At 39.6% G+C, this 21132-nt stretch overlaps 2 protein-coding genes and 1 non-coding gene across 5 annotated transcripts in view; 1 reads left to right on the top strand and 2 right to left on the bottom strand.

Moving 5' to 3' along the window:
- Positions 1–1699: 1699 nt before the first annotated feature.
- Positions 1700–13657, bottom strand: LOC103384408 (suppressor of tumorigenicity 14 protein homolog). Of its 3 annotated transcripts, XM_008317912.3 has the most exons (21): positions 13456–13657; positions 13298–13345; positions 12899–13024; positions 11321–11483; positions 10500–10630; positions 10297–10367; positions 9939–10123; positions 9801–9836; positions 9378–9606; positions 7741–7877; positions 6905–7002; positions 6707–6807; positions 6198–6331; positions 5995–6099; positions 5792–5899; positions 5576–5692; positions 4862–4987; positions 4194–4377; positions 3842–4113; positions 2599–2735; positions 1700–2402 (listed from the first exon to the last, which is right to left on the bottom strand). In XM_008317912.3, exons 3-21 carry the CDS (start codon positions 12938–12940, stop codon positions 2241–2243), a joined length of 2538 nt encoding a protein of 845 aa, XP_008316134.1. In that variant the 5' UTR covers positions 12941–13024; positions 13298–13345; positions 13456–13657; the 3' UTR covers positions 1700–2240. The 3 variants fall into 3 exon arrangements, with proteins under 3 accessions (XP_008316134.1, XP_016891261.1, XP_024915315.1); XM_017035772.2 differs by lacking the exon at positions 13298–13345; XM_025059547.1 differs by lacking the exon at positions 13298–13345 and having other exon boundaries at positions 12899–12976.
- Positions 8020–8091, top strand: trnat-cgu (transfer RNA threonine (anticodon CGU)). Its single transcript has one exon. It is a non-coding gene; the product is annotated as a tRNA-Thr (tRNA).
- A 2008-nt stretch (positions 13658–15665) lies between the features above and the next one.
- Positions 15666–21132, bottom strand: part of kcnd1 (potassium voltage-gated channel, Shal-related subfamily, member 1) — a 32401-nt gene continuing 26934 nt past the window's right edge. The window contains exons 5-9 of the mRNA XM_008317914.3: positions 20748–20910; positions 20524–20607; positions 19978–20073; positions 19582–19832; positions 15666–18220 (exon numbers count right to left, since the gene is read on the bottom strand). Coding sequence (XP_008316136.1) covers positions 18013–18220; positions 19582–19832; positions 19978–20073; positions 20524–20607; positions 20748–20910 — 802 coding nt within the window. The 3' untranslated portion in view covers positions 15666–18012. The remainder of the gene's footprint in view (positions 18221–19581; positions 19833–19977; positions 20074–20523; positions 20608–20747; positions 20911–21132) is intronic.

Genomic DNA, 21132 nt, shown 5'->3' with positions numbered 1-21132 from the left:
TAGATAGGAGTCAGGAAACGGATTTTGGGAGGTTCAAATGGGTACCTAGCAGGGAACAGTAGTTTGATAATGTGCCCATGTACAATTTACATTGTTAAACAGATGCGTGACATCACAAAAGACAATGGTAAAGAAAAAAAAAGGGGTAAGGACAGCACAGACAATCACTTTGCACTCAATTTATATGTTGAATTCGTTAAATCTCTACAGCTGTTAGTGTAAAGTCATCACTCAAGCATCAGTAATGTCAATTGAAACCTCAAACCTCTGTGGGACACTGATCTCAAGTGAGAAGATTCCACCTTCATAAACAGTTCCTGTTCCGCCAACAATCTCTGCAAAGGACCAGATACAGAGATTTCTGCAGAGCTTTGATTAAAAGGTAATATTTTTTTCCCAAAGTGTTCTGATTTGAATTATAATTATGATGGGTAAAAAATAAAAATGGTCAGAAAGTCTGGCAACTTACGAGCATGCAGCTTGTCCATTTGTTCCTCCGTCTGCCAGCACGTTATTCCAGGGGGAGGTTCAGTGCTGAGCATCTCAAGTTCACGTTTCAGCCGAGACACTCTCTGCATTGTTCTTATTCTTTTATTATTTCGATGATAAAAGAGACATATTTTTAAATGATTTTTATTTGCAAAAAAATAAATAAATTTTTTAAAATGACTTTTATTTGCAAAAAAAATAAATGGCAATTCTGAAAAGGAACAAATCTGAAATGTTGTAATTATCAAATTTCGATTGTTTAAATAATTAGTTGAAATAATGCACACATATTGAAATTTGCGTTCCCTTCAAGACAGGGAATATTTATTTAGTTTCACCTGCGTCAAAAGTAATATATAACATAAAATAATTTTCTACTGTCAAAAAAAACTAATAAAATCGTTCTTAATGCAATGCACAGATCCTGATGCATAAAGCTGTTTACTGAAAATGACAAAAAAAATATCTATCATTCATGTTAATATGCTGTTTTTTGTTGGGGTTTTTTGTTTGTTTGTTCTTTTTGTTTTGTTTTTGAGAAACCAAAATAAAGCCTAAACAGAAGACGGAAATTAGCAGCGTTAACCGTGTTAGCTTCTGTTAGTTCTTCATAGAACCGTATGGATATGCGCACTACTAACACGTACCCTCCTATCGTATAGAACAAAGAATAACTTCTCGCGGTTTTATCTTAAATTAATCTATTTTCACTCACTTTGCGTATTACTTCTGACGTTCTTTACAGCTTTTGAACGCTTGACTCGGAGATTCTACTTCTACGTTTCCGTTTTTGGATTTCCCTCTTTGCAATGCGTCACTTCCGCTTGTTTTCCGCTTTCCGTCGTATTGTTTTGATGCATGGTGATAGTGAAGGGTAATAAAATCGAGTAAAATACTGTACTCGGGGGGACAAATACGCTGTGGTGTGTATTATCGTGTAAAAAAAATTTTTTACACGATAATTTTTTTCTCGGAATTCTAATCTTAAAATCTCACTTTAAATGAAGAAAATATAATATAGAATGTATATGTATATCTATAATTTCACTACAGTGTGTTCGCTGAGTATATGACAAATAAAGTACATTGAGTTTTGGTTTATTAATGACAACAAAATCTTGTATTAAGTGTAAAACTGAGTTTATTGTTGGAGCTTTGACATTTATATATATTTTTTTAGAAATATCAAAGACCATGTACATAATACATATATCTACAATATACACATTTGGTTTTACCATTTTTTCTTTCTTTAAAAATTTCACAGGTTAAAAAAGTGCAAGGCATTCAACACATACCTTCTGTTTTAAGCTTAAAACAGATTTAAGTAAAAAATTACACCTTCACCAGAAAAACAGTTATTCTCCCGTTGTCGAAAACAAAGACAGACTACAATATAAATAATGAGAAACAAACAAACAACGTTTTTGCAATAAAATGTACAAATATTTAGAGGAAAACCTCTAATGAATTCAAAGCTTTTTTTCCCCCCCTCAAACTAAAAAAACTACATCTGAAAACCAGAATTAAGAACAAAAAAAGTGCGATAGAACACTTTCTTGGTTTGGCCTTTTACATAATAACATAAAAAGTATAAAATGTGTTAAACATTAAATCAGTGCCTAAATGTAATTAAAAGCTAACAGCATTTCCTGAGTCGTTTTCCTTAGTTTTCACTTGTGTGTTTGTAAACTGAGTAGACAGTAATAGTTGAGTTTACATGTTGTGGGTTTAGAAAGCAGCAGTTTCAGTTAAACTCCACTTTTGTCTTTAATCCAGCTACGGTATTTTGTGATCCTTGTGTAGACTCCAGGTTTGTTCCTCCGTGCGCAGCCGTCACCCCAGCTGACCAAGCCTGCCTGAAAGACGCGCCCACTAGGAGTGGTCACCGACAGGGGCCCACCAGAGTCACCCTGAGGGAAGGAAGGGGGGGGGATAAAGACTCGTTAAACTCAAATGAATTTTTTTCTCTTTTTTCTTGTTTATCCAACTGCCCTAACCGGGATTTGAACTTGCCCAGGAGGTGAACCCTTGGGTTCCACACCAATGACAGAGACATTGCCTCTGGGCCAAAGCGCCATGTTATGTTATTATGTTATTGGTCAATACCTGACATGCATCCACGCCTCCTTTTAGGACTCCTGCACACAGCATCTCTTCAGAAATCTCATCATTCATCAGGCGCTTACACACTGTGCTGTTGATGATTCGAACTTCAGCCTTCTGTAGGACGGTGGCAGTGTTTCCTAAAAGATTAACAACCCTTTTAAGATAAATTGATATAAAAAAAACCCCACCAAAAATAAAACTATTTATACAAGACAAACTACATGTTCCTGCAGAACTGGTCTTGTTCTTGTCAAAGTGTTTGGACGTGTTATTTGATGTTATTCGTTTTGATTCATTATAAAATAAGATGTTATTTGGTGTTGTTCTATAAATTTGAGAAAAGTCAAAGTTCTCTGTGGGGCAGGAGGGGTTTAAAAAAAAAATCCTACTTGTTTGGCATTGGAAATGACCAAAAAGGTCTAAGAACCATACAAAAAGTGTACCACTGCTGTAATGCTTGAATGATAACAAGCCTCCAGTCACTAGGTGGCAGCAACTCATACAGTGGCTTGTACAGATAAAAAATATACGTGTTTTCAGGTTCTCAACAGTATTTCAATTTGCGGGGGTGTGGATCGTAGGGGCGGTTGAGGAGGGACTGATAACATTTCTGTCATGAAGAAAATAATTAAGAACTACTGGTTTAAGGAAACATTTTGCCTTATTAAAACCTTAGGGTTAGATCAAATCAATCAATCAATCAATCAATCAATCAATACAGACTGCCTGTGTAGGTAGAGCAATCTAAACTGCTGTAGTCAAACCCTTACAATAGATTCTGGAACCTTATCAACCAATATCAAATCTCCCTTTTGTGTGGAAAATGTTTGAGTAAGCTTTTGTCGATTTTGTCGAGTTTATTTGAAGCCTTCCAATCAGGGTTCAGATCACACCGTAGCACAGAAACAGCACTGGTTAAGGTTACTACTGACCTACTCATGGCATTGGACAATAGACTGGTACCTTCTCCCCCTCTTGAGAACCTTATAACATGTATATTTTTTATCTGTATGACACTGTATGAGTTGCTGCCACCTAGTGACTGGAGGCTTGTTATCATTTAAGCATTAGAGCAGTGGTACACTTATGTCCAGTGCCCATACCATACTCCATTGGAAGCCCGTTGCACCCCCCCCCCACCAGCCCCACTATTTGAGAAGTACAGACTGAACAATGGACCTTATCATCATTTATTTTTAATTGACTGACATTTCAAAAAAAATAAAACCTTTTCCGTTCTCACCTCCCTCTCTGGTGGCTCCCCAGCCTGTGATCCAAGCCTCTTGGCCTGCTGGGAAATCATGGGTGGAGGATGGGAGGCAGATGGGCCAGATGTTCTGGTTGAGCACCACCTCCTGGGAAAGCTCCATCAGAGCTATGTCGTTGTCATATGTCAGCGGGTTGTAATCCTGGTGAGCGATGATGCGTTTTATGCTCCTCCTCACCGTCCACTCGTTGGTCTGACTCTGAACATGGAGACCAAGCAGGGCTTCCCACTGGTCAGCCTGTGAGTACCTGCCCCCGAGGAAAAAGTACGATGAAGAACCTTTTTTGTGTGATGGCAACAGACAGCCAAGAGATAAGAGATCACCTACTTGTTTGGCCCATTGTCCTGAACACAATGAGCAGCTGTCAGCAGCCACTGTTGACTCAACACCGACCCCCCGCACACGTGACCGGTGCCTTTGATTTGAAGGCTAACCTGCCAAGGCCACTCCCCTTCACGGGACACCTGACCCCCCACTATTCTGGAACTTCGATATGGCCTTGTGCCACACCCTAAAAAAAAAAAAAGACCAAAAACACAACAAAGGATTGTGAAGAATTAAGAATTGGTGGGGAAAAAAAAGGATTTTATAACAAAAATCTTTTTTTTTTTTTTTACTTACTTTAAATAGTATAACTAGGCTAGTATAAGTGCAAGCAATTCCCTGCAACGGTGCGATCGGAAGCTTAAAACACTGGGCCATATACAGTATGTACCCAAGAACAGTTAAGTATGTCATCTTGTGCCTCAAAATTTGCGAATCGCTACCTCATGCGATCGATAAATCAAGACATTAGCGAGCGCTGACTATTTTCAGATTCACTCTCGATCGTGTCGCTTCAGTCAATCAGAGGCTAAAATACTGGAATTTGTAAGCAGTCAGTTAAGTTAGAACTTAAGAAGCTTTTTGGATATTAGGTAAAGTGTCTTCCAAACACCAAACAAGTCCAGTGGTCTATTTATAGTGAGTGAGTGAGTTTTTTTTAGGTAACATACGGCAGTTTTCCTCATCTGATCCGTCCTCACAGTCTTTCTCGTCGTCACACTCCGGGTTCACTTTACTGATGCATTGTCCATTTGAGCAGCGGAAGGTGAATGCGGAGCAGTGCTGCAGAACCAGAGCTAAAATGTGAGAGAGAGACAGAACAACTAACCAGTTAACGGCCTAGTGAATTAATTAATACCACCTTCTTGTAACAGTTACGTTGAGCAAAGAATAAAATAGATGAAAGTAAGAAAACAACTAAAAGTATAAGCTATGATATTATTACTGTCATTTGTAAAATGTAGCTGTTTTGTGTTGATTTGTCTGAGCTCAGATTATTTCATCAATTGCATGTCATTTCAAGATTTTCTATTCGTTAACATCATTAACGTATTTTCCGGACTATAAGTTGCTCTGCTGCATAAGTCTCATCAGCCAAAAAATGCATAATAAAGAAGAGAAAAAAAAAACATAATTTGCTCCGGAGTATAAGTAAAACCATCCAGCTAGAGTGCCCTCTAGTGGCTGTCGGTGTGAAAATAAAAATTTAAACATATATTTTGATATATAAGTCACATCTGAGAATAAGTTGCAAACCCAGCCAAAGGATGCAAGTGCAATTTATAGTCCGGAAAATTAGGTAAGGGTATGACACCAGATTACCGTACTAAATGACAGCTCAATTATTTCATACATAAACTCATAGTTAAAAGGAATATAAGTACATTTTTCACACTTGGACTCATCAGATCCATCTCCACAGTCATCTTTATAGTTACACTTGAGTTTCTCTGGGATACATTTCCCATTCCTGCAGGAGAATTCCCCTGCTTTACATGTTCCTACAATGAGAGAAAAAAAAAAAGAAAAGAAAAATTGAAAAAGTTATTTTTTCCAGTTTATTTGGAATTGGTTTTTGACAGCGTTTTTGGACAACTCACCGCAGTTTTCCTCATCAGTTCTGTCCCCGCAGTCGTCAGAACCGTCACACCTCCAGAAATACGGTTTACAGAGACCATTTTTACACTTCATCTGAAACTGGTCGCAGTCTGAGAAAATGCAAACAAACAAACACGGCCCTAAAAATGACTCTGCGGATTCAACTAAATATATGTAAATATGAAACCAGAGCATCTGGACTCACCACAGTCCTGCTCATCACTGCTATCTCCACAGTCGTCCCAACCATCGCAGTGTAGAGTCATGTTTATGCACAGGTTGTTGGAACATCTGAACTTTCCCGGGCAAGCTGGGTGAAACCAAACCCAAAAAAACACACAGATGTGCTTAAAAACACAAAGTTTGTGAACAGGTCAGAAAATTAAACGAAATAAAAATCACTCCTACGGTTGGAGGGAATGAAGGCTTCGTACTCCGCAGTAAAACCCTGATCCACATAAGAGGAGTCGGAGTGAAATTTAATGGTCATCTGGTTTTTTGTACTGGTAAAAACAGAGTTTTTTAACTCTCTGCCACAAAGTCTGAAGATAGAAAAAGGGAAAATGTAAAGTGAGATTAAATGTACTTGTATTTTGGAAAATCTGCGAGAAAGAATTTGTTTTATAACCATACTAATAGCTTCACAAATACATTAGCTTTACAATTTGAAAACAATACAACAACAACAACAAGAATTGTGAACCAGAAAGTTTTTTGAGGAAAGCACACACTCTTAAAAACAACTTATAAAGGCAGCAGAAATTAAACAAATTGTGACACAACTGACTCTTAAAACAACTTATAAAGGCAGCAGAAATTCCCACAAGAAATTATAAGGATTTTAAAAAAATCTTATGTAAACAAACATTTTTTTTTTTACATTTTTTTAGTAAACTAACAACTAAGAATGTTGTAACCTTTGATCATTTATTTGAAGATAATCTCTACGGCAGTTTTCACTCTCATTTCCTAACAGAAACTTGTGGAACTGAACCTTTATGAACTTTTCCTTAGGGACCTTAAGAAAAGAAAAAAAAAGAAAAAAAGAAATCAAATCAAATTAGTGTTTTTTTAAACAGAATTTTGACTTTCACATTTCTGTCAAATGTTTTTACCTCAATGTTCCACACACATGAGGTTCGAGGTGGAAAGTTGGAAGGGAAGAACGGAGACGAGATAAAGCCTTTTTCTTCCAACAGTGTTCCTCCACATTCTGGACACAAGAAGATCCCAGGTCAGGAAGTTAAAGACAGTTCGCCCTGTTTATACTGGGCTCAAAGTACCTTTGGTGAACCGAAAGTTTGAAAACTGAACAATTTCCCCCAAAATACAAAATACTGTTGAAACCGTTTGAATGAGCAATCACGCGGGAGGGAATGTCCAGGAAGGTACAAATCCATTTCACATTGATTCCTACGGGGAAAATTGTTTCAGTTTTTTGAACTTTTTGGTTCACGAATGGCCTTCAGCGCGGATCATGGAAAAACAGAGGTTCCTCTGTGTGTGTGTATATGTATATACAGTATATATATATATATATATACATATATATATATACATACATATATATACATATATACATATATATACATACATATATATACATATATACATATATATACATACATATATATACATATATACATATATATACATATATATATATACATACATGCATATATCTATATATAGTGTATATAAAATCATCCATTATTAGAATAGGGCAGTGGTGGCTTAGCGGTTGAGGAAGCGGACTTGGGTCCAGAAGGCTTCGTGTTCAACTCCACCAGCTGCCAAGTTACCACTGAGGTGCTCTGAGCAAGGCACCGTCCCCACCCACTGCTCCCCAGGTGTTCACTTTGGTGATGGGTTAAAAGCAGAGGTCACATTTTGTGTTGTGCGTAGTTCACTTTCTTTTTCTAAAATACTATTATCGTGTTGACCGTCATACGTTGTTGTCCAATGGGAATCTGTGAGTAGTTTGCTCTGAATCCAGGAAAGTTTTTGTCCTCGTTAGTGACCAGGGTCAACAACATCACATTTCCCGATGAAATGAAAGAGAGGGAATGATGAGGGTAACCACACTGTCTGGAAGCGAAGAAAAACAGAAAGTTTAGTTTAAACAACTGATTTAGACAAGAACTGGTATATATGTATGGTAAAAAAAAAGAACAAATTAACATGATGGACACTAGGGCATTAACAGACAAACGTGTTGACATCAAGAGAGGGCGCGGTGGCCAAGTGGTAAGGCGTCAGTCTCGTAAACTGAAAATCACGGGTTCGAATCCCGTCCGTGCCTTCATTAAAGTCAGTTTCATGGCGTAGCGGTTAGCATGCCTACTCTCTACCTCTGATGGTTTGTGCTAAAGTTTTATCCTCAATTTAACTGACCAATGTCAATAATCACTTAAAATATCGGTGGTAACTTTAATTGACATGGAAGGAAAATTCATACAAAAACGCATTGATCCACCTATTATTGCTCCCGGGCACACTTAGGGGAAAAGCAGTACCAGTTGTGCATTAATCAAAAAAAACCAAAAAACAAACAAACAGTGGAATTCACACTCAAGATATGCTGGAGTGGCTACATGACCAGAGTATCCCTGTGTAAACCACCTGGGTGGATGAAACGATCGAAAAACCAAGAGAGGAAAAGTGACTTGTTATGCAAGCATCACTAGATTGAACAACTGATTGTTGCATCGCCATTAGCTAAAGCTACAAAACCAATGTGTGGAGAGAAACATGCTCATTGCTACTCGGTCAATGTGATGAAGTAACTAAATGACTCGTCAAATGGACCTTACTGTGAGACTAATCGACTTGGAAAGGATTTGAAATCATAACCTCAACACAGAAATATAGGTACGCTATGAACAGCAGGGGGCCGAGGATATAGCCCTGTGGGACACCAGATTTTCTTCCAGACTTTTACGCCCTGTTTACGCAGCAACGATACAGCTCCGGATCCTGGAGCTGTAGTGCTGATTCGACCTTGCGTTTAGACGAAGGATTGTCGGGGTGGAGAACTGCGTCCTCATTATATATAGGTCACAGAGTGTAGAGGTTTGAAAACTCTGGCGATTGCTTCTCCGCGTTAACGGAGCAGAGCGAGTCGGCACGGTCAGCGCCGCCTCTCGCTCACATTTCGACCTGGTAACCCTGCTTAACGCTACACAGTTACAACAAATTCCTACAGCGTCTGTATTGTAACTGCCCAGCATCTTATAATCGCAGTAGAAATTGCTTAGTTTCTCATTTTTGTCTCTTGAGCCTCGTCAACGTTTGAAAGCGATCACTGTTTTCCAACAGCTTTTTACTTGACGGAGGTCCAAATGTTCCAGCGGTTGGCCGAAAGATTTGGTTATTTGCAACTCATTCACCTGTACAAAACGATCCGCAGGTTGCTCAAGAACAAAATGTATCTGGAGAGTTACTATAGCACCAAACAATACTTCATTGCAGGGAAGAAGTACCGCTCTGACTCTTAAGGTAAAAAAAAAACCTCTCAACCTCCCAACCTTTTTTGCCGGTACTGCAGCTCAGGGAGGTTGGGGACCACTGGGTTAAAGTGACACTCACTCAGTCAGAGCTCTCTGTTCTATAGGAGCCAGAGAGTCGTAGAGTTTGATGAAGTCCTGCTGACAGTCGTCCTCGAGGATGAGGGTGTGAAAGTCCAGGTGGACCCTGTGTTCAGGGTCTGCTCGAAGCCTCCACTGGAGGTAAACATTAGGAGGATAGGAAGTGTCCGGAAAACCCGGAGAACGAAGAATCCCCGCCTCTCTGACGTGAACGTCAAATGACTTTTTCACTGAAATACAGTTGGCGTTGTACAACATTAGGCTGTTAAAAGAACACTTGGCGCTTGGTCAACGCATCGTTACATTAAATGTATCATAGACATGATGCAGAAGTGGACTTTTTAAGTACAGCGGAAAAACAGCTGAACGTGAACAAAACTGAACAATTACCAACGACCAACATTAAGAAAACAGCGCATCTCACCATATAAAGAGTTTCTCATCATGCGCGGATCAATTGCTGCGAAATAATTCATAAATAAAAACAATTAGATTATTAGATAATTAGATAGCAATTTTTGATTGCCCTGTGATTGTGACATACAGTGTTAAAACCTCAAACCTTTAGAGATGACGGTGTTGACGCTCAGAGCGTCTACAGGTTTCAGCAGTAGTCGCCCATGTCGACCACTTTCTGGAGGTGGCTGCAGAGACTCAATGGCTTCATCGAGTGACCTCTGCTGGGGGACGGGAACGTCAAATTCCGACTGATAATACGCCACAATGCCGTCGCTGCTTTCGCCTTCACTGTAGCAGCAAAAACAGGCTTTTTCTTTAGATTCGCAATGCTAATTTAATCTTCATTTGAACAAATGTTTTGTTTTGACATACTTTAAATGTGTTAGATTTTACAGCAAGGGCAAACGTCCTGACATAAACCACCTCTACAGGCATTACATGTCATGTCATGTGACTCGTACCTGAAAGCCTGGACTGTGGAACCAGTAAAGTATTTACTGGACACAGAGTTTCTGGAATAAAGGAGCTTCAGCTGAAGGACAGAAAATGTCAAACGCTGGTCACGAGTGGCCCAAAAAAAACTAAACAAAAAAAAAATACTGGTCACGAGTGGCCCAAAAAAAACGAAACAAAAAAACAAAAATCTGGGACTCTGAACACTCACCTGTCGACTGACAAGTGCAGCCAGCTCAGTGAACTCTGAACTGCTGGGATCTTCGTAGGCTGGCAAAAATCGCTGGTCATTGATTTCCATAGAACCAATGTAGATTCTGCGCACCCTGACATCTCTGCGTACTGAAGCAAACAGAGAGAGAAATTTAAAGACCGCAGATGAGACAATCTGTAGGATGACGTCCATGTTCGCGATTTCTCTCAATGATTGAGACCAGCAGGGACAATGCAAGATACCTCTGAGATACCATATCCGAAATAAAGACTTTTTTGGACCTTTGTCAGCCCATTTCAATTGTAATTCAAACACAACCTCACAACTAATTTGTCATGAATAGAAAAAAACAAAACACAAAAGCCAACAGCCTAATGGGGCGCTCACATCAAAGGCAATAGACGAAACAGCAAAATGGGCAGCGACGCTCCACGAAAAACAAAATAAAGAACACAACGACACGCAATTTAATACCAGGAGGTGCAACGGGAGTTCTGATGCGACACGAACAACGTTGGAAAAACTGTACTTTTCTGACAGCATAGCATCGCGACATCCAATCAATGATGAGTTTATTATGACGTCACTAGAAGCCATTAGAAGTTTTGTGGTTCGAGTTAATGCATTACATGTGCAGTGCTAATTTTGTTGGGAGGGTCTGAAAATAAAGATGACTTCTCTTCTTCCTATCAGATGACCCGTCTTCAGCCTGTATCTAATCACAAAGCTTTTTAAAAAAAAAAGTTCTAACAAAAACTGTCTGGGCACTGACTGGGTCCAAACCTGCGGTCAAAAAAAAAAACAATAAATGAACTCACAGTGAAAATGCCAAACCAGCAACCCAGTGATCAGAGACAGAGCAGCTGCTGACAGAACCAGACCCAACCCAATGAACAGCTTCTTCTTGAAGCCTGGTTTCTTCTCCAAATGAGCCGGGTCAGGAGCAGGCAGGAAGTTCTCTGTGGTCTCCAAATCAGCCTCCTGAAAAATGTACAAAATATTTAATCAGTCTCATGGAACATGGAAAAATAAATAGTAAATAACCTCAGATTAGAATAAAGTTGAGTGAGTGGTTGAACCAGAGGTGTGGACTCGAGTCGCATGACTTGGACTCGAGTCAGACTCGAGTCACCAATTAAATGACTTTAGACTCGACTTGACCAAATGTGAAGAGACTTGCAACTCGACTTGGACTTTAACATCAGTGACTCGTGACTTCACTTGGACTCGAGCCCTTTGACTCGACATGACTTGATACTTTCTCCAAAACCCGAGTTATTAAGGAGCTCTGTGTATCTCTCATCGTGTACGTGTGCACGTCTGTGTGTGTAGTTGCTGTCGGCGCAACATCCAATCAAATGAGACCCGCGTTGTTTTGACGTGATAGCGTCAAGCCAATCGCGGGACGACCAGCGAGGAAGAGCTGTCGAACAACGAGCGTGATCGTTCGGATTTAAAAACGACAAAAAATGAGAGGCAGTGATCTGTGTAAATATATTATTATTTTGTTTAAAAGGACTCGAAAAGGACTCAAAAGAGAAACGGCAGGACTTGGGACTTGACTTTGACACTTTTCAGTCTTGACTTGGACTCCACTCGGACTTCGCCTGTCTTCACTTGAGACTTGACTGCAAAGACCTGAGACTTACTCGTGACTTGCAAAGCAACGACTTGGTTCCACCTCTGGGCTGAACAGGATTTCAAATAGAAATTTCTTTTGACATGTGAACGAGTTGTGTCACGTTTAGTATGAATTACACATAAAACCAGAGGCCCAGCCATTGTGTGGATACCATGACCAAGATTTACATCTCTTTTTCCATCAAATAGACAGATGGCAGCTCATTTCAGGCCCAATTATTTCGGTATAGATTTTACTCTCACATATGTTCGCAGACAGTTCTCTGTAACCAACCATAGCAGCTGGAGGACTTTTTTTTATATATATATATAATTAATTATTTCCAAACATTCCACCAGATGGGTGTCAGTTTGTCTCTAAACATCACTTAGAAATGACCCAGGAAATTCCCCCCCGGTGCACTTCTTTCAAGATAACTGTCTATAAAAAGCAGCTGTTTTTTAAACAGTTAACTCTCAATTGTCATGCAAAAGATCAGCTTCTCTCCCCCCCCCCCCACATCTACCTGCTGTTCTACCGAATCCTAGTGAAAGCTAGCCTTCATTAATGTGTCAAATCGGTGTCCAGTGCCTGGTATCAAATAAGTGGTATCCAGTAATGGTGGGCGTATCGATCTTAATGTAGATTGGATTCAATTACCTATACAAGTATTTCCGATATTTATTGTTCTTTATTCATATTTAATGAAACATAATTTGACCAAAAAAAAAAAAAAAACAAACAACCTGTTAACCTTTTGTTTAGGCGGACTTACGTGTCTCAAATTGAACTTCTGTCCTGAGTCCAGCGCATCCATTATGCACAAGAAGATCCCAGCAGTTTTAAGGTTCTCCTGAAATCGTAGAGATGCGGTGGTCAGTCAGCAGAGACGCGGGGGAGGCTGAAGGGGGTTCCGGGGGAGGAGAGGGAGACACATGCAGCAGAGGCAAAGGTGTTAGGAGAGACAATAGCGGAAAGGGACAGAAGGAAAGAAAAAAAAAAGAGACTTTGTTTTTTTAAAGTGTGAGGTATCAACAGACTGACTGGTGACAGGATAGAGAATGGGGGATAAGCAAATAGAGACACTGAGGACAGAAGACAAAGAGAGACAGGTGACTAGAGACACATTTGGTACAACTGACAGGTTAAATTGAAAACGTTACTAAAAACGTACCACAGTGAAAATGACAGACGATAAGAAACTGAAAGGGAGAGGGGCGATCTAAACACAGGTGACAATGACAGAGAGAGAGAGACAGGTTAGACAAACGGGTAAGGACAGGTGACAGTAGACATGGACATAAACCAAAAGTGCGTCTAAAAGTTCAGTACCGTCTGCGGGGCCGGATCCGTTCGATATCCTCGGTGGTTTCAGACAGTCCGAAACCGTTGAACTACACGCCCAAAGAAGAAAAACCGGAAACATCAGCGACAGGTGCGACTCACAGCAGCAGTGGCAGTCGCAGGTGAAACCTGCAGTCACACTCCTCCCACCATGCACTGCGTCACTGAAACTCCCTTTTGTTGAAGACAAGCTACGAAAATAGAACATAAGTGACGAATAGCTGACATGTACGACGACGTGTCAGAGACACACTGAGAATGAAAAGTTAAATTGACATGACTAAAGTAACGTTACGATAATAAAAAAGAGTCGTACGTTTATAAGAATAAAGTCGAAAGTGTTCGAAAAATATATTCATAAACCTAGTAACGTTACACGCTAACAAGTTGTATGTTTATCAGAAATGTCATACGTTGATGAGAGTAAAGTGGCCATTTTTATATCAAGGTAAAATAAGACAATACGTTTGTGATAGTGACGTCAATGAGAGGATGAAGAATGAAACCAATACTAAAGAGGATGCTAACGCTGTGAGCTTTTTCATCTCCCCCAAATCATCTACATTTAAGACTCCTATCTAAATTTACATGACGTTATTCTCATAAATGTTCGACTTTATTGTTGTCCAAACACTCCAGCGTGATAGCTTTACTTGAGATGGATTAATGGATGGATGGAAAGACTGACTGACAGATAGCTAGATAGAAACAGACAGACGCCAGTTTATAAAATATTAAGTGAAAGAGACTCTTAGCATAATTGTTCTGCTTTCATTTGTTTATTAGTGGACTTAATATACACCCCTGTGCTTTAATGATATTTTTTTTCTTCTTCACTCATTCATCATTCATCATTCATTTACTCTCTCACCCCGAGACTGAACTACACTGACAGGACAATTGTAAAGCATAAACGACAATAGTCCCACCCTTGTCCATAAAGACAAGTATTCTTTAAGTCCTTATGATAGCTGTCTGATCACTGAAACATTTTTAAAAAATAAAAGGCATTTCTACATAGTAAAACAAAAAAATGTAACAATACATGGAATGGAATACATTGAAAGCAAAAAATGTACCAATACATGGAATGGAATACATTGAAAGATGCAATTATTGCAAAACAATGTATCTGCAATTTAAAACAAACGAATGTCAAACTATACAGTCAAACACGGATTTAACAGAAAATGGATTTTCTGCAGGTATTGTTGCATAAGGTCAGTAGAACATTAGTAGTCTGCCGAAGAGTTCTTTTTATCATGTTCTTGGAATCAGAAAAATTGCATATAGTCGGCATAGAAAAAGATTGTGCATAGAGTAACAAAAAACCTTTTAAACAAAAAGTATAGCTGAAAAGCAACAGAAAAAAAAAACATTTGCAGACAATTGTTACATAAGCAGCAATACAACAAAGAAGAAAGCTTTTCATGACATCACAGATATTTTTCTTTCTGTTAAAAAAAAAAAAGACAACAGATTTTTGCAGGTAATTGATGTTTAAAGTATACATCAATTTACTGTCCAGAATAGACTATATAATATATAGAATATTCTGTTTCTCCAGCGTTTTTGGTTTGCATTTAATAAATGTTGAGCTTAAAAAAAAATAAAAATAAAAGAACTTTCTGAAACACTGTACACTGTCCTGACAATATATACTTTCTGCAACACTGTACACTGTCCTGACAATATATTTTCTTTGTGCAGGCCTTATGGATAAACATGGCTGTCACAAGTAAATCAGCTGATTTATGAAAAATGAAGAATCTCAAAGTGAGTTCAGCCTCCACCTTCTCAACCCAACATCCAAACAGATAACCAAAAAAATACCTATAACGGTATCCATGCATATTTGTGACTGTTCATCTCTGACACATACACACACTCACATACCCACACACATATACACACAAACTTTGCATTCTGGCGAGGAACATGCCGGAATGTTTTTTTTTTTAATTATTACTTTTAATTATACACAATTATAAACATTTTTTTTCCAGTGTTTCATGATTTTTAACATACAGGACCCCATTGTGGTGTTGATACTCATTGGGAAAACGTTAAACAGAAAAAAGGTAACAAGGCCTGGAAAGGGTAAGGGAAACTAAAATCAAATCTAAGTTGAAACTCTTGTCATGCAAAAGAACATACTTTACTTTTCCTATTCTGTGTTGTGATGTTCTTTTTTATGCTTTTTTTTTTTTTCAGGTATGATTGATAAGTTCCTACGATCAGTAAGAGTCAATAGTTCTACGTCTACTGTACGAGGCTCATGCACGAAGCTCCCATTTTTTTTCTTGGAATCAATTGGAAGATGCAGATGAGGTTATGATACAAAATATGTTACAGTACGTTTGAATCCCATCACTCGGTCACTGTTCCCTCTGATTTGTCAGAGAAGGAAGAGCCATTGAAACATTCACGGCCACAATTAGGAAGCACACTGATGACCCTCATTCTCTGCATGTTTTCAGCAACTTTCTACAAAATGTTCTTATTTTTGGGATTGATTTCCTGGGTTTCCTTTGTTTTTTTTCTTTCCATACAATTCTCTGATACAGAGATAAGTTATAACAGATATACCTCCAATATTTTTTTTCTCTCCAAAATATCAAGTTTTTAGGTTAAAACACAAACTAACACTGGGAAAATTCTCGTGTTTACAGCAGAACTGCTACAACAGACTGACCCTTGGAGGGAGTGATTCCAAATGTGTGATTCCTCTGGGAATCAAACCCAGGACTTTCTGCTTGAAAGCACAGGCATGCTAACCACTACACTATGGTACCACTGAAATCCAGACATTTATAAGATTTAAGGACTAACTGCTGCTCAACTTTCTCCATTCTGAACATACTGGTGTCCCGATAAAAGAAGACAGTAACATTACGTGGTTTTGTTGTGAAGATGGTGGCTGCAAGCTCGAACTAAAAAGACTACCTAAATGAAGAATAACAACACAAAGAGGTTTTGTGGCCATTTTGGACTAAAGGAGAATCATCTAATCATAACTTTTTTTTTTTCATTAAAAGGACTGAGGCCCACACAGGTAACATAGGACAGTGATAAAATGTTTCTTTCTGTATGGATAATCCGCGCCGCATCTTCTATAATAATGAATAAAGGTCCTCTGAGAGCTTTAATCTGCACATTCCCAATCTTCAGTGCCCGGTTTGTCTGACTCTCTTGGAGGACAGACCCCGAAGAAAACTGGGTTTTCTTTTCAATGTCAATCTTAGTAAGTATTGGGAAAAAAAAATCAAATAAATATTTTTGTCATAAAAGGTCTTATTTTTTCCCCTTAGAGTTTGATTTTCAAACTTCAGATTAGAATTTAATGCTGTAATTGGCCAAGTCACGGTAGACATAAGTTAAAGGTGGGTCCTTTATTTCAAATACTTACGGGTCGGACGCAAGTCTGGTTGAAAGAGGATCAGCTTAAGAATTTAGTCTTTGTTAAATGTTTGCTACCAAAGTTCTCTAACAACTCAAGGATTGTGAAGATCCGCCCATGTCATACCCTAGTGCGACTGTTGAAAGTGCTGAAACCAACCAGAGGTCATGTCATCAGGACAAACACAACTTAATTGGCAACATCGTGTGTATCTTCTATTGTTAAATCCATTGCAGGACACTTGTTTTATCAAATGAAGTTCCTATAATGTTTTCGGATGTTTTTCTTTCTCTGTAACAGCTGCAACTTTAAACATATTTTACACATTATTAATGTTATGAACACTTGAATCCGGTTCACCTTAGTTTCTGAAGTTTTTAGATTTATTTCATGCAAAGCGTTTGTTTGTTTTTTTTCCTGATTTTCTTCTCTTTTTTTTTTTTCCAGGACAGAGGTGTCCTGAAATGATCCGGAGTCAGTGAACACATCATTCATCCTTGTCCCACATCCTTGTTGAGAGCTCTCCATCCAAGACAAGGCGGTTAAGCATTACTGTAGACCAAGATCCAGTCTGATTGCATCAGCCTTTACTCGTCATTGTTTGTTTGTTTTTCTTTTGGTGTAATCAGCTTTGACAGTTACTCAAACCAAACTGCTGTAAAAAAAATAAACTAATTAATTAATTAATTAAACACCGACTCTCGTTTTCTATCCTTTCTGTAGTCGGTGAGGATCCAGGTGGAACTCGGTGAGGCCAGTTCACTAACTGGTCAAACCATTCCGCAAGTCTTCACGGTGAGATCAAAAAAGACAGAACAGTGCAGAAATCACATGCTTGTTGGGGTTATGAACCTATGAATCTGTGAATGCAGTTCAGGAAAAGTCCAAGCCCTAGACTCTTGCCCTGAAGTTAGAACATCCGTAAGATCCAGTTACATTCTTGCCTTTTAGTGAGGAGCTGTTTTTGAACCCTGCGATGCATCAATAACTAGGAAAACGTAAAAACATTCCTGAAAATCTATGTGTGTCCAAGGAATCTGAGCCATTAGCAGTACTGTTCCAGGTCAGAGATTCAACATTGTTCATATCTGAGGGCAGCAGAGTGGGCCACAAAAGAAAGCAGGCTAAGAAACTGAGGTCAGAGATTATAACGAAGAGATTTTGACTTTCTCATGGGTAAAGGTGCTGGCACGGGTGTTGCGCAGGATTCCAGGGATAGGGATAGGTGATGGAGGAAGGCTCTCGTCAGGAGTGTTAGCTGGAGGTGTGGGGATGCTGATGATGGCAGCAGTGAAGTCCTGTTCTCCACAGTTTAGCTTTAGGTCTTCAACCTGAGCGTTTAGACTGGACCGACTGAGGAAGAGAGAACAATATGCTTTAATTCAGTTCAGAAATTGTAAAAATACAAAATCCCAAGTAAGTCTCAAGTCTTTGCACTCACCAGAGGTGGGACCAAGTCCCAAGTAAGTCTCAAGTCTTTGCACTCAAGTCCGAGTCAAGTCTCAAGTCAAGACAGGCAAAGTCCGAGTCCTTTTAAACAAAATAATAATATATTTATACAGATCACTGCCATTACTTGTTTGTTGACCACTGAACAACACGATCTTTGGTATCTTTGACATCTCTTCCTCAATGGTTGTCCCGCAATTTGATTGGCTCGACGCTATCGCGTCAAAACAACATGGGTCAAATTTGGTTGGATGTTGTGCCAACAGCACATACACAACACTTTATAATCTTTGGGTTTTGGAGAAAGTATCAAGTCTTGTCGAGTCAAAGGGCTCAAGTCCAAGTGAAGTCACGGGTCACTGATGTTAAAGTCCAAGTCGAGTTGCAAGTCTCATAATATTTTGTCAAGTCGAGTCTAAAGTCATCAAATTGATGACTCGAGTCTGACTCGAGTCCAAGTCATGCGACTTGTTTTTATGGAGTTTCAAATCATTACAGAGGCTTTGATGAGACTTAAATCTGGCAATTACTACCTTCAGCTCCATTATTCTTTTTCTGAGAACCTGATAACACGTATATTTTATATCTGTACAAACCACTGTATGAGTTGCTGCCACCTAGTGACTGGAGGCTTGTTGTCATTCAAGCATTACGGCAGTGGTACACTTAGGTCCAGCGTACCACATTCCTCACGCCCCCCTCTGGCAACTCACCCAACCTCTCAGGGGCCTCTGCCCCACTATTTGAGAAACACTGCCTCATAGCAAGAAGATCACTGGTTTGATAGTTACATGACGTTTGCATAATTTATCTGTTTTCAACATTTGCCTCCTACAGTCCATAACCCTGCAGAACGAGGTTAACTAGTGAATAGACCGCAGATATGAATGATTAATTGTTTGTGTATATGTGGCGCTTTAGTGGATTGTTCGGTGAACCATGTCTTCGCCTGCCTGGATTTGTTTGAGTCACTCCAATGTTGTTGAAGGGAATTAGGTGATAGTTGTTAAATGAATTATCACATAGACTGATGTACTCCCTTTGTCCATCCATCCATCCATCCATTTCCATTTCACCCAAATCACATTGCACCGTACCAACCCCCCCAAACCTTCCTGCGGGTGGTGAGTCCACTGGAAGGTACCAACCGCCCTAACCGGGATTCGAAATTACCCAGGAGGTGAACCCTGGGGTTCCACACCAATGACAGAGACATTGCCTTTGGGCCAAAGCGCCACTCCTCCCTTTGTATAAAAATGATTTACGTTTGCTGTGGTATAGACGTGGTTTTCATGTGCAGCGTGTCCAGCTCCTGGATGCTCCCTCTGCTGACTGACACTGTGGAGTTTGCCAGTCTGATAGCAGCCCTTCTTCTGGCACGTCGTGGACAGCAGCCTGTAGAATTGTTTTGCACCCCCTGCTGGCTGGACATGGAGGTGCTACGACTGGTTCGAAAGCCAACAGACTCCGTCATACACAGCTCACTGTACGTCAGTTCGTCCGTGAACTCGTGACTCTGTCAGGAATAGAAGTGAGGAACGTAGAAAATACAAATACATTTGTCCAAATGTGGCCCAACGGAACAGGAAAAAAAACAACCTCTTGATTCTGTAGGTCGGTGTTGTTGATGTTTGTGTGCAGTGTGTGTGTGTGTATCTCACGGTTGTTTTTTCCAGACAGTGCAGCAGATGATGGTGTTGATGTTCAAACGCTGATATGTTCTTCACACAAAGAGCTGTGCTGTCACTGTCTCGATCCTGGGGTCAACAAAAACACACAAAACGTTTTATATGAAATGTATCAATATTCCCAGGATTCAAAAGAACGGCTTTTGCGTAAGCAATATTTTGACATATATTATACGTTGCTTTATGTAAGAAAAATCACGTCATCACGTTAAGAAACTCAGTGAAGAAAGCAAGATGGACTTCATTATGAAGTCAATTAGATTTATTAGATCTATTTAAGCTCTTGTGGACTACAAAGACATTCTCAGTGGGCTGTATTTGTCCCCCGGTCCTTGAGTTTGACACATACAGTTTAGTTTAGAAAGTGGACCAAACTGGATGGATGTTTCAGCTTATAGGTAAGTTGATATATGTATAAAATCCTCAAATTACATAAATACATTGCCCCCCCCACTCAGATCCATTGTATGTACGTACAGTAGCATGGCCTGTGTTTGTGTGTGCATCTGTCAATCTCACCCCAAGTGCTCTGTCCTCCTTGTATTGGAGGAAGGCGTTGACTGTTCCCTTCTTGGCCATACGGATTCGAGCCAAACGCACTTTCTGTGAGAGGAGGGGGAAAAAACAAATGCAGAAACAGAACACATGATCCTCATTTTCTAGTTTGTCTGTTTGTTTGGTTTTTTTTTTTAGCTGCTTTTGGCAACTGGAGGCACAGTCCAATCCCAAAACTTCAGCTTCACCTGTTGTGCTCTCATCTTGTCTGCCCTCTGATTCTGGTGGTAGATACGGCTGAAGTTGGATACAATGACGGGGACGGGCAGAGCGATGACCAGTACTCCACTCAGAGAACAGATAGAACCAAATATCTTTCCAGCAATGGTGTTTGGAACCATGTCACCATATCTGTGGAGAAACATATATGACAAGTCATTACATGATTACAATTGAATGTTAATTGCTGCTTACGATAACTACCTGGCACCGGACATACTGGCTCTCAAAGAGACTTGGATTAACTTGGCTAGTTGAGTGTGTGTAGGTTCTCAGTCCATCCAGGTCATCATATCCAAAAATAGTTACATCGAGGGCAACTGGACAGAGTAGGTTTCTTGAAGACGTTTCACC

The sequence above is a fragment of the Cynoglossus semilaevis genome, chromosome 10 (genome assembly GCF_000523025.1).
Source record: "Cynoglossus semilaevis isolate Cse_v1.0 chromosome 10, Cse_v1.0, whole genome shotgun sequence".
NCBI lineage: Eukaryota > Metazoa > Chordata > Actinopteri > Pleuronectiformes > Cynoglossidae > Cynoglossus > Cynoglossus semilaevis.
Note: the sequence above shows the minus strand (reverse complement) of the source record. Positions and strands in the feature narration are given on the sequence as shown.